Source organism: Plectropomus leopardus, chromosome 9, assembly GCF_008729295.1.
Source record: "Plectropomus leopardus isolate mb chromosome 9, YSFRI_Pleo_2.0, whole genome shotgun sequence".
NCBI classification, from domain to species: Eukaryota; Metazoa; Chordata; class Actinopteri; order Perciformes; family Serranidae; genus Plectropomus; species Plectropomus leopardus.
Window position 1 is genome coordinate 1870045 of NC_056471.1, and position 13187 is coordinate 1883231.

A 13187-nucleotide genomic window follows, 5' to 3' on the forward strand; every position below is an offset into this window, starting at 1 on the left:
GTGTCAAAGAGACCTCAGCAAATCACAACCAAGCTTATAAACCTGAGTATGAACATCCTGAGTTGTAGTGTTACAGTGCTTTGGAGGAATTGTTCCACATTTCATATGCAAGTAAACATCCTGAAACACCCACCAATATATTAACAGCCCACAAAGGTAATGGAAATCTGCAGCTTTCAATGTAATAATCCCACGAACATAATAAATTCCAACAAACATAAAAGCAGTTGCCCACTGCAAAAAATAAAACAAAATTTCCTACAAATGTAATAACTGCTGCATTTGCGGGATTATAAATAACTTACAGATACATTCTGCACAATATAGGCTGTACATTAATAAGTCCACCTTCTCCTTCTGATTACAATTCTACAATTCTACAATTTCATTTAGCAGACGCTTTTATCCAAAGCGACGTACAACACAAGCAAGAATTTAGACTTAAGGAAAAAAAACCCTTAGTAAGTGCAAAAAGTGCTTCAGGTTCAGAATAGTGTGATTGGTCACAGGTATTGCCATCTAGTGGGGAAAATCAGATCCATGGAAGTAGCCGCCACAGCCCCCCCCCCCCCCCCCCCCCCCCCTTTCTTTTTTTTTTTGAAACCAAAGTAATAACCAGTAGCGATCTCAGCATCTGAGATTCAACAATCTCAGTATCAACTACTTACGATAACAGTCAACATACAACATCACACAACTTTTTGTCAGTGCTAGATAATCAATAGGGTGCTGGGGGTTTTGGACCATCTGACTCCATGTAATCTACCCCAAAGGGCAAAGAGGAGAAGAGTCAGGTTAAGTGCCTCGGTGTTCTCGGAACAAATGAGGTTTTCAATTGTCTCTTAAAAGTAGAAGGGACTCAGCAGAACGCACAGAGTTCAGTGGAAGTTTGTTCCACCATTTGGGGAACAACAGAAGAGAAGAAGTCTGGCCAGAGATTTAGAGCCGTGCTGGGCTGGAAAGCACTAGGCGTAGTCTTTGCCATTGCAAGAGCGTTTGGTCGGGCGAGAAGGGAGAAGGAGGAGTAGACCTGCATCAGGGAATTCCAGGTAGGCTTGAAAGCAGTTCTTGTGATTGTTTGTATAGCCTAAGAGGAAGTGCTTTGAATTTGATTCTGGCTGCCACTGGAAGCCATAGCTGTAAAGAGAAATTAGCAGCGGGGGGTGACGAGGCGGTGTGCTCTTTTGGAGGTCTGGCTTTTTGCTGGTTCTCTTGAAGACCAGACGGTGCTGCTGCATTCTGGATCATCTGAAGAGGTTTGATTGATGTGAGCATGCAGGGAGGCTGCCAGAAAGAGAGATGGCAGTAGTTTGCAGTTTTCACTGAGATCACAAGAGCCTGAACCAGAGCTGTGTGGCACTGTTGGGTCAGGAAGGGTCTGATCTTCCTGATGTTGTAGAGGGCACATAAACGGCACAGACCGAGAAAACACAACTAGAGGCCACATGAACCTTAAAGGTCAGCTGGTCATCAATCATGACACCCAAAGGTTTCTGGCTGAGTTTTGTGGGCACAAAGTAGGCTCGAGTCAAGTTGGGACACTGATCCGAGGCTGAACAGATGGAAAAGCTGGGAAAGACCATGAGTTCGGTCTTAGACAGATTTAGCTGACGGTGGCGTTCCTTCATCACATGTGGAGATATCAGCCAGGACACACTGATATCCGAGCTGAGGAACCGTTCTGTAACATGTCAGGTGGAAAGGAGAGGAATAGAGCTGAGTGTCATCAGCATAGCGTGGTAGGAGAAAACATGGGAGCCGGATTCACTGCCACGAGAGTTGAGGTGGTTTGTACAGAGAGAAGAGTAGGGGACCAAGCAACCGACACCCTGAAACCAGGAACCCCTGTCGATAGGCCAATGTGACCTAGACACCCCTCTCCTCCAGCCATGACACACTGTCAACGGAGGGATCTGCCTGTGAGGTAGGACTTGGAACCACACATAGGACAGAACCTGAGATTGCCGAGCTCAGAGAGTGTGGAAAGGCAGGATTTGATGGTTTCACCAGTTGTCAAAAGGCAGGTCCAGACAGGTCCAGCAGCAGTAGGACAGAGGATTTGACCCCTCAGCCGCTCCGCTCGAGCCAGTAAAAATCAGTGACTCCGTGACTGACAGGAGTGCAGTCTCAGTGGAATGGTCACACCTGAAGCCAGACTGAAAGGAGGCGTCGAGTAGGTTGTTGTTCCGCAAGTGTTCAGAGGACCTGGGTTTTAAATACTGCGCTCTCCAGTATTTTTGACAGAAATGGCAGAAGTGAGACCTGGCCTTGTAGGGTTTCAAACTCTGAGCGGGGTTGAGATTAGGTAGGCTTTTTGAGCAGTGGGGGTGTGACATGGGCTTGCTTAAAAGTAGCAGGAAAAGTGGTGCCAGTTTTTTAGGGAGAATTGGACAATGTTGTGTGACTGTCAGGTGTTGATAGTGGGTGCAGGATGGTTCATGCAGGATGCGGGTGGGGTATTGGATCGAGAGGACATGTTGTAGGTTTTGAGCTCAGAAGTAGTTGGGGACCTCATCCTCGGTCAGAGGAGCGAACTAAGAGCAGAGTGAAGCGGCAGTAGTGGGTTTGAGCTGACTGGGCCCGATCAGGCTCAGGAAACTGGTTGCTGATTGCAGCCACCTTTTCAGTGAAAAAGGAGGAAAAACATGTCTGGAGTCAGTGTAGGGGAAGGGCTAGAGCAGCTGGAGGAGAAAGCAGGAGGAGTTAAACACCATAAACAGTTTTCTGGAATCAGTAGCAGGTCACAGATCTTGTTCTGAGTAGAAGCTCTACTTAGCGGACTGCAAGGAAGGAGGTAAAGGAAGCAAGTTTCTGTTTGTATGAGGACAAATCAGTGGGTTCTTGGGATTTACGCCACTTTCTTTCTGCTCTTGCCTGAGTCCAGTTCTTTGTTCTCTCAGAACTTCAGAGAGCCATGGACTTGGTTGTTTTTTTCTTGGCTGGGTTGGGGCAATTTGGACATCAGGGGGGCAGAGTTTTACAGAGAGAGGAACAGAGTGTTTCTGTAGCCTTCATTAACAGAAAGTGAGGAGAAGTGTGAGTGGTCAGCAGGCATGGCAGAGCTCACACTCATCAGGTACAGCTGTGCTGCTGTGAGGGACTTATGGTTTCTGCGGAGGGAAAATTTTGTAGAGTTTCTGAATTTCGGAGGGTGTCTGCAATTTTACCAAGAAAGGTCTGACTGCAAGTAATGGACCCGTTTGTCAATCTGCTATGAGAAGTTACGATGTCGTTGAGTCAAGGACGTGCTGTAAGGGGAACTCAGGGAAAAAAAAAATAACTGTTTGCAAGCCACTATTCCAGTGAAAAAAGGAGGAAACAAATGTTATGGAGTCAGATAGTGGGAAGTCTGAGATCAGAGTGGAAAAAGAGCAAAGGCTAGTTAAACAAATCATAAACAGTTTTCTCTAAAAAAAAAAAAACAGTAAAAGGAGTATACCGTGGGTTGTTCTGGAAGGGGGAATATCTTAGAGCGGAAAATGCAAGGAAGTGACTGATAAAGGAACAAGATGTTCTCGAAAAATTATGTAGTGGGACAAAGTCAAAGGAAGGTTCTACAAATATCCTTTAAACTTTTCCTATCTGCTGCCAGAAATCCTTGAAAAAAAAAAAATACTCTCAGAAAATTCAAGAGCCATCAACTTGGTTGTTCTCCGCAGAAACCATAAGTCCCTCACAGCAGCACAGCTGTCTGATGAGGGACTTATGGTTTCTGCGGAGGGAAATTTTCTGAGTGGGTGTCTGCAATTTCGGAAAGGTAGCTGCAAATTTTACCAAGAAATGGTCTGACAGGTGTAGTGGGGTAACTGTCACATCTGCTATGGAGCAGTTACGAGTCAGCACCAAGTCAAGGACTTTACCAGCTTTGTGGGTGGGAGGAGAAGGAGCTAGTACAAGTGCAAAGGAGGAGAGTAGTGCCAGAAAGTTGTTTGCTAGAGTACTGTCAGTGTTAATGTTCATGTCTCCCATGACAATCAGTGGTGTGCCATCATCAGGGATGTCAGAGAGTAGGCCTAATAAGAGGGTGAACCATGAATGCTTAATGCTCCCTGTGATTTTTGTAGAAGCTTCAGAATCAGTGTGGATAAACTGACCAGAGAACACTGCAAACACATTTCAGTGGATCACTGAGATTAACAACAACTGTATGATTAAAATAAACAATATTCTTGCTCTGATTTTCTTCATCACTGACAAACTTTAGGATACTGTGTACAAGAAAATGTGGTTGGTTTTTTAGGGCCTATGCTGATTATTAGGAGTTAATGAGACCGGTAACCAATGTTTGGAACTGATATGCATTTACAATAATAATAAAAATCTTTCTGTCAATATTTAGAATTTGGAATATAACAAACTCCAATACAAAACTTTGTTTAAATTCCTTACGCAAATGTTTAATCAAACTTGAGACTTTCAACATCATGTACAGCAAGTAACTACCACCTTATAAAAAAAATATAAAGTCAAGTTGAAATAATTTTAAAAAACACAAAAATATTTAAAAAATAGCTGCCTGAGGTTTTACAAAGTAAAAGTTCCTCCCACGCTGACACTTTCTTTGCAGTTTTTAAATCATTACTTTATTAATTTTTTCATTAAAATAAAACAGTGATACAGATAATCAGCAAAATGCCAAATATTGGCCCGATAACTGGCCAGGCCAATAATCTGTAGACCCCTACTTTAGACACAACATACCTCGCCATATCACTGATGTTGCTTCGTCATACAGCCCTTCTGTTCATATACAAATTAATGTGAGCAAAAAGATGAGCTGCTTGGTGAAGGTCAGTTAGATGATGTGTTTGTTTTCACAGCACCTGTAGAGGTAAATGGGCTGGAGGATGAAGAGGAAGAGGAAGAGGAGGAGCTGATAATGGAGGAGGAGAACATTGAGGCCGAGCCTCACATGGAGCTGAAAGGAGCAGGAGGGGAGGTGAGAGCTACAGAAGCTGATGTGGCTCCAGGGCCCAGTCGTCCCGCTGGAACATCACAACCTCCTGATGAGGAGCAAGCAGGTTTGGAGCTGCTCTGTCTAAATATTAGCACAACAGGCTTCTTTACATAAAGTGCTTTTGTGTTGCAAGATTCTCAATCACCATTTTATGAATTAGAAGGATTTTTTTAAATTTATGTCAACAGATGTGTCCTTCCCACATGCAGGTCCCAGTGGTTTAGTCCAGCAGTGCAGACCAGCTGGTGCTGCTGTTCCCAAGCCCCCGCTGGTCATCTCCGACTCTGACAGTGAGGAAGAAGAGGGCCTTGTTTCGAGGCTAATGCCAACTTCCTGTTTGCAGCAGCCAGCCTCCTGTACAGAAGGTGCCAGCACAACACAGAACACATTTAGCAGTCTCAACAGTTGGTTTGATGAGCTCACCATGTCACATTGGCTGCAGGGTGGAGACCACAGACTGTGTATAAAGATGGAGGACATTAAAACTCCCCAAAAGCAAAGCCAGAACATCTGGATTGCCCCCTGTTGGCTGGCTACAGTACAGGTCATAATGGTGTCATGAAATCAGAATGGTGACATGAGCCAAACTAAAAATTGAAGTACAAGTCAAGTACATTTTTGTTTTTCTGATAACTTTGGTTTTAATTATTTATTTGATGCTATAAAAAGGGACTTTTACTTAACCACGATCTCTCCTCCTGGCAAGGAATGCACTACTTACCCCTAAATTCCACCAGGTCCATCAGCGTGGCATTATGGGCACAGCATGGCCTCCAGAGCTGATCATCAACGTTCTAGACAATGTTAGTGATTCCACTGGGTGCACATGGGAGCGTCTCAGCAGTGTGCCAGACATGGCATCCCGCTCCGCTCCACGTAAAAATATGTGTACTCATATTAAATATGAATCTATTTTTGCGCAGATTGTACCAGGCAGGAAGTTAAGCAGCAACACATCTGGTCAGTTTGCAAAATAAAATGCCCTGCACTGACTAAGGATCATGTTTAACTTGACTAAAATGTTACATCGTTCCACCAGCCCACTGTACTCTGTCCAGCAGGAGAATTTATGCTCCTGCTAAAAGCCATTGCATATGAAATAGACAGAAAGTAGATCATAATTAGCAACAGGGTTAGTACACTGTATTTTTTTTTTTTTACCAAAAACACAATTAAAATCTACCACATATCTAGGCCTGTTTTGCTCCTGATTAAACTACTAATTATTCATCTGTTTAATTATGAAGACGGATATGTTTTTAACTCAAACACAGCCATAGATTATCAGTCCATTCAGTGTATAACTGATTCATACTGATCTGCATAATTATCAAGATGAGCATGTTATTGAAACACGGGCAAACTTCTTTGATCTGTTCAGTTCCTGGCTAGACTGTAGGCTGCAGCACAACAAAGTTGTAAAAACATAAAGAAACAGAATTTAAACAGACAGAAAAGGAAAGCATTTGCTGGTGGCCAGCTGTTTACAGTCCTGTAACTTCTCCCTCCACCACTAAGTGTTGCTCTGTCTTTCAGCTCGGCTACCTGTTCCACCAGTAGAGACCGGAGACTGAGCTCTGGTGGTGTGTGCTGTGCACTACATGTAGAAAGAGGAGCACCTGTATTTGTGAGGGTTTTAAAAAACATGCCGGGTTTTTAAGTACCCTGTTATACTGTGATATCACCCAAGCCTAGCAGGATAGTTTGGCTTTGTTTTAGTGCAGTGGGAGAAAGTGGTTACTTGTGTTCCATCTTTACAGTCTGTTGTGTAGGCTGAGCTCTGTAACACAACAGCTAACATTATGAGGAGATGTGAAAGGAAAAAGTCTGACCCTTCTTGTTCATTTAAAACAGATGAGTATGTGGTCACCAATGTATCTGTGACTGACAACAGATGAACATGGTTAACAACACTGAAATGTAAAGACCTTGAAAAGCATAAGACCTTGTTTTCCCCCACAGGTATAACAGAAATATGTCTGTTTCCAGGTAAAGGAAAGACTCCTCTGAGGCGCAGCAACAATGTGGCTGTATCAGTAGCGGTGTCGGCGGACCACACCAGGGCTCAGGTGTTAGAGAGCAGCTGTGAGAAGAGCTGCCAGGTGACCAGTGAACAGATCAAGGCAGACATGAAGGCAGCTGCTGAGAGCAGCAGAAGGACTAGTGCTAAAGGAGTTGCTACTGAGACTGTGGATACTACTGCGAGACCTGGGGCCGACAGTGGGACAGTACGGGGCCCTGGGAGTGCTGGGGCAACAGCAAGGACCACAGTGAGACCAGTGCCTGGATCTGTGGGCAGGGCTGGACTTGCAACACCCACATCCAGGCAGGTGGGTGGATGTGGGAGAGTGGTGGCAGGGACCTCCCACAGAGCAACCACAACCACTGACAGAGCAACAGCAACCAGCAGGACTCATGAGAGCACAGAGGGCCCCTCTGGACCACAGGCTGGGGTCAGTAGCAGCAGGGAGACTGGGGCGAGGCAGAGCTGTGGACCTGCCTGTGCGGACAGTGTGGAGCCCAGAGGTGCTGCTGTGAACCATGTCTCCAGAAGACCAGCACCGCAGGCTGGACAGGGACAGAGACAAGTTGCCCCTGCTGGTTCTACCCCTGCTGGATCTGCCTCTGCTGGATCTTCCCCTGCTGGGTCTAACTCTGCTACTGCTTCAGTTGCACAGCAGGCTCAGGCCAGAGATGAGAACTTTGTCCCTAGACGACCTTTGACCCGATCTTGCACTCGTATGTCCTCTGTGTCCCTGATAACTGAGACAGGTAAGACTGAACACAGAGCACTAACAGTCAGTTTAGTTTTTTGTAGGCACAAAGGCTTGGGTCTGTGGGTTCATGATAGTTGACTTTGAGCTCAGTGATGTGATAGTTTTGCTGTCAGTAATTTCATTTCCACCTCTAAAGTAATCTATGAAGCACTCTGAATATTTAGAGACACACCCTGATTGGCCCAGAGGTGAACCACACCAAGATGCTTTCAGTTCTTATTCAAGAGTCAGCCCCCACACCCTGTATTACAGGTGATTTGAATAACACTCCAAACAACTCAGGGGAATTGAAACATTTAACTTAAATAAATTTGGAAAAGGGAAATGACACTCTGATGCCAAGCATCTCTGTGGAGTCATGATTTATCAAAGTGTGAAATCAAAGTAAGCAAAAAAGAGATAAATCAATAAATCAAATGTAACTAGAATAAACACATTATAGTAAGCAATGTGCGCCCCTCATTACAGTATAATACCAGTAATAATTCAGTCAGTATGTTTACCTCGCTGTAAGACAGCCCTTACTGACAAGGATTTGAAGCTGGTATATCAAAAACACCAGACTCCACTGAGAAAAACATTTGCTATTTTACACCACTGAATGTTGGAGCTGCTGCTCTACTGCTGCCTCCATCAGCTGCTGTGGAAAGGACAGAGGAGCATATATGAAAATAAAGTGAACACATAAACTAATATTGATTTTCTAGATGGCTAAAATATGTTTTGCTGTGACCCCGTCCACAGCAGGACATCGCTTGATAACTGTACTTTATCATCAGAGTAGGGGGGTAGCTGTGATTTTATTATTTTAAATAAATATAAAATACTTCCTTGTCAAGTTGTATGTCCCTCACCTACACCAAAACTCCTGCTTACATTTTTTTTAGTGGCTGTTAGTCAGATTTCAAGAAATTCAATTGTGTCTGATTTCAGTCAGACTAACATCTTTACGTGTATAGTAAAAGTCAATTTTAGTCAGACTAACACAATAATTCCCCTTTTTATACATCATGTAAATGTACAGACTATACACAACATAGACAGGTCTGGGAATAAATATATGTCAAAAAGCAAATTTCTATAAAATAAGTCTTTCAATGATAAATCGGTAAGCAACACCTGACACACTGTCAGTGCAGATGCTGTAACTAAAATTTTAAAATCAGTGTTCTGTATTTTACATGATAGAAGTTGGTTAAAGATGTAATTTCAACAGAGTTTACATCCACAAATGAACACTGTGGCAATGCTTTGTAATGCAACTCATAAATGTGTTGTAAATTGCACTACTGAGCCCGAATGATTGAAGTATTGCTTAAACAGAAATTTCACGTTATCCCCTCCAAAAAGGAGGCTATGTTTTTGGCGTGGCATACAGAAAAAGTTGATGAAGATTCTCAGTCATCCAGGTCATGGTAACTCTTAGTGCTATATGGTAGGCAACTGGACATGCCTGAATTTCTTGAAGATGTTTCATCTCTCATCTGAGAGGCTTCTTCACTTCTTGAATCTTCAGTTCAAAATTGCAGAAGCCTCTTGAATGAGAGGTGAAGCATCCTCAAGAAACTCAAACAAGTCCAATTGCCTACGATATAGCACAAAGAGTTACGGGAAAACTACTGAAACATGGTGAAAGGCTGTAGCTTGGGCCAAGGAGGCATCCATAAAATTTCGGAGCAGATATAAATCACAAGCAGATACACAAACAATTTTCACTTTGTTTCACGCTGCAAGGTGTCGTCGAGGTCTGTGCTCTGCAAACACCCTTTTAGTTTGTTGATAGTTGTAGTTATTTACACAAATAGAAATTTGAGTTTTTTTTTAGTTTTGCTTTACTGTCATATTTTAGTGCTACTTTGAGCCAGAATTTGCATGAAGAGGAACTCCACCAATTTTACTCAGACTCTTTTTGCAAGTGATGAGTTTTCTGCATATATGAGAAAAGTAGGATTAAGTCTTTAGTGTCACCAGAGGGAGCTCTCTGAAGCCTGATAAATGTCCTTAAGGGATGTAACTTGAGTTAGTGTCAATTTGAATCTGAAGACTTAAAGTGAAAATGAAAAAAATCTGAACTGAGCTTACTCTGAAATCTGCGCCGCATCTCTGCTAGAGACCGCAGAGTTTGGCAGTGTTTTCAGGTGCAGTGCTAAATGGATGTAGCATGCCTTTAACTTTGTTGCATACATTTGTTCTAAAATAGCTCGCTATTTGACAGTTAAGATGAAATGTTGACATACTCTTAGTGATGCTTACTTTTGTATTGTTTAAGGTGAAATTTTTTTTATTTTTATATTAAGATCTTTCAATAGCCAGGCCTCGAGTAGCAGTGAGGAGGAAACGAATGGCTGACAAATCAACCAGCACCTCAGACCCGGTCACTGAGGACGACCACGTACAGGTATACACACACACACACACACACACACACACACACACACGCCGGTTCCAAAAAAGTTGGGATACTGTTTGGAACATTTCACAGGTAAGTGTTATTTGGTAACAGATGATAGTATTGTGACTGAGTATGAAAAGGGCATCCTCTAAATGAAAAAGTGCATGGACAAAAAGTCAAACCACTTAAGAGTAAGGTTTCTCCATGCACGACTGCAAATTCACCATCTTCATCCCATAATGTCATCAAAAGATTTAGAGATATGGAGAAATCTCTGCACGTAATTGATTACACTGAAAACCAACATTTAATAGCTGTCACCTTTGACCCCTCAGGCTGTGGTGCATTACAAACTGACTTGATTATGTAAAGGATAATCATTGTCAGTAAACACAGTTTTGTGATAGTATGGGGTGGTGTCAGTGCCCATTGCATCGTGGGAAACAGCACATGTATGAAGGCACCATGAATGCTGAAAGGCACACTTTGGTTTGGAGCAACATGTGCTGCCATCCAGATGATGTCTTTTTCATGGACGTCCCTGTACGTCACCTGTTCCCACTGTACAAAAAACCTGTTATTACCTGCTTATATCTGGCTTTTTAATATAATGGGAATGCCCACAATCAGCATTCACACCCGGGTCAAATGACTCTGTAGTAAACACAGGTTTTTATCGTCTCCGGTTCTGATTGGCACTGAAAGGAATACAACACCCAGATGAATGTGGTAATTTCAGCTCCTTAACCACCGAGATACAATGATGAGCCATCACTAATCACTGTCTGTGTCCTCCGATGCAGTGCTAAAACACTGATCCAAGCACATCTACACCGAGTCTAAAAGGGGGACTTAATAAGTAAGAGATAAATAACAAGAATAAACCACTGAAAAGTTTTCAAAGACCTCTGATCCTGCTGCTGTCTACTGTTTACCTGTTCTCCAGCCTGTCTGTGACGTTGCATGGACACATTAACAAGACAACACACACACGCAAACACATAAACGCACACATACACACACACGCCAGCTGACAGAAAGGCCGACTTGCTCTCCAGTGGTAGGTTCAGTGGCAGTGGGAATACAGACATACGTAAATAGAAAAAAGGTTAAAAAACCTGTGTGCACCTGCTTATTGGTGGGAAAGAGGTAAATAAGACACATTCTGACTGTGTTCCAACAGCATGGCTTCGTAGTAAAAGAGTGCCGCTACTAGACTGACCTGCCTGCAGTCTAGACCTGACTCCAACTGAACATGTATAGAGCATTATGAAACACAAAATACAACTGAGGTTGTATATCAAGCATTAATGGGAAATAATTTAACTTTCAAAACTTCGCACTGTTGCCTCACAGCAAGAGGGTCCGTGGTTCGGACCCCGGTTGGAACAGGGTTCGGTCCGTGGGCGGGGGCCCTTCTGTGCAGAGTTTGCATGTTCTCCCCGCGTCTACGTGGGTTCTCTCCGGGGTCTCCGGCTTCCTCCCACATTCAGACATGCAGGTCAGGTTGATTGATGACTCTAAATTGCCCTTAGGTGTGACTGTGAGCGTGAAAGGTTGTCTGTTTATGTGTGTTGGCCCTGCGATAGTCTGGCGACCTGTCTAGGGTGTACCCCGCCTTCCGCCCGATGACAGCTGGGATTGGCTCCAACTCCCCCCGCGACCCTTGCGGTTACAGAAAAAGAATAAATGAATGAACTTCAACAATTAGTGTCCTCAGTTCCCAAACACTTACTGCGTGTTGTTAAAAGAAAAGATGTCACACACAAGGAAACCTGCTCCCATCCCAACTTTTTTAGAACATGTTGCAGGCATCAAATTCATAATGAGTTTATATTTACAAAAACAATAAAGTTCATCAGATTGAATATGAAATACATTGTCTCTGCACTGTATTCAATTGAATATAGATCAAATAGGCTTTACAAGTCATTGTATTATGTTATTGTTTGCATTTTACACAGCATCCCAACTTTTTTGGTAAAGATGTGTATACACTGTATAACTTTTTTTTTAAATTTACAGTGAATCTATCGCAAAGTGATTTTAAAAATAAAATTTACTAAGGTTTTCCTCCACTGGGGGGAGCCAGAATGTTGCAGCTGAGCTCAGAGCTCAGATTTCTCTTTTTGAACAGTCAAACATACGGCTTACTGGGTTGCTTTTTGTTGTAAATGCTTTTAATGAGTCGTGATGTGAGCTCCACTGAGCTGGAATGCGTTACATTGGCTGTAACAGCTGTATAGTGTGTATCCTGAATAAGTATCATTGACACACTGATACTTTTGTTTGTCCAGATTTTGTCTCTGAAGAGTAAGAACCTGGTGGGCATCACACTGACCAACTGTGGAATCACTGACCTGGTCCTCAAAGACTGCCCCAAGATGATGTTCATTCATGGTAACAGAAAAACAAGGACACGGATATTTGATGACTCTTGTAGATTTTTTCTCTTTTATTTTTTTTTTTGCTTAACTTTAACTAAAAACTGTGCCCATAATCTTGATGAAAATTAGTGAAATTAGTGTTTGTACTATTCTTGCTTTGAACATTTTCTCAAAAATTAATTTCTTTTTTAACATTTTGTTTATGTGGAATTTACAAAGTTGTTACCGAAGGGGAAAGTCTAGCCAACCACAAAACAATGACCCCAGTTTACCTTGAAGAATCAATATAATAAAGTCATAATAACAACATGTTAACCAGCTGGTTTTCATAGAACACTGATTGTACATCACACATTCAGAGGCTTTATGTCCACATTGGCCTTACATAGAGCTGCATTTAAAGGTACCAGCCACACTCAGTATCACCCTTACAATTTTGTTACTATGTTGTAATATACAGGAAATTCTTTTTTTTTTTGTAAACATTTGAACCTTATTGTCAAAAATTAATGGCAGGTTTTCATTTTGCTAGCTCCACTATCTTTGTTTGTGCAGTGTCAGTTTTGGAAGAACACTGTTAGAATCTTCAAATATCACTTAATATAGCATGCATGTTTAGTTTGACCTCTACTGTTGAATTTTGGAATGATAAGAGTTGTAGCTTATGTGCTTTT

At 42.6% G+C, this 13187-nt stretch overlaps 1 protein-coding gene across 2 annotated transcripts in view; it reads left to right on the forward strand.

Annotated features, from left to right (window-relative positions):
• fbxo38 (F-box protein 38) overlaps positions 1–13187 on the forward strand; it is a 45130-nt gene that overhangs the window by 18477 nt on the left and 13466 nt on the right. For both annotated transcript variants that reach the window (XM_042493131.1, XM_042493132.1), the window contains exons 12-16: positions 4821–5021; positions 5167–5322; positions 6947–7729; positions 10032–10132; positions 12424–12526. In XM_042493131.1, the coding sequence (XP_042349065.1) occupies positions 4821–5021; positions 5167–5322; positions 6947–7729; positions 10032–10132; positions 12424–12526 (1344 nt within the window). The remainder of the gene's footprint in view (positions 1–4820; positions 5022–5166; positions 5323–6946; positions 7730–10031; positions 10133–12423; positions 12527–13187) is intronic.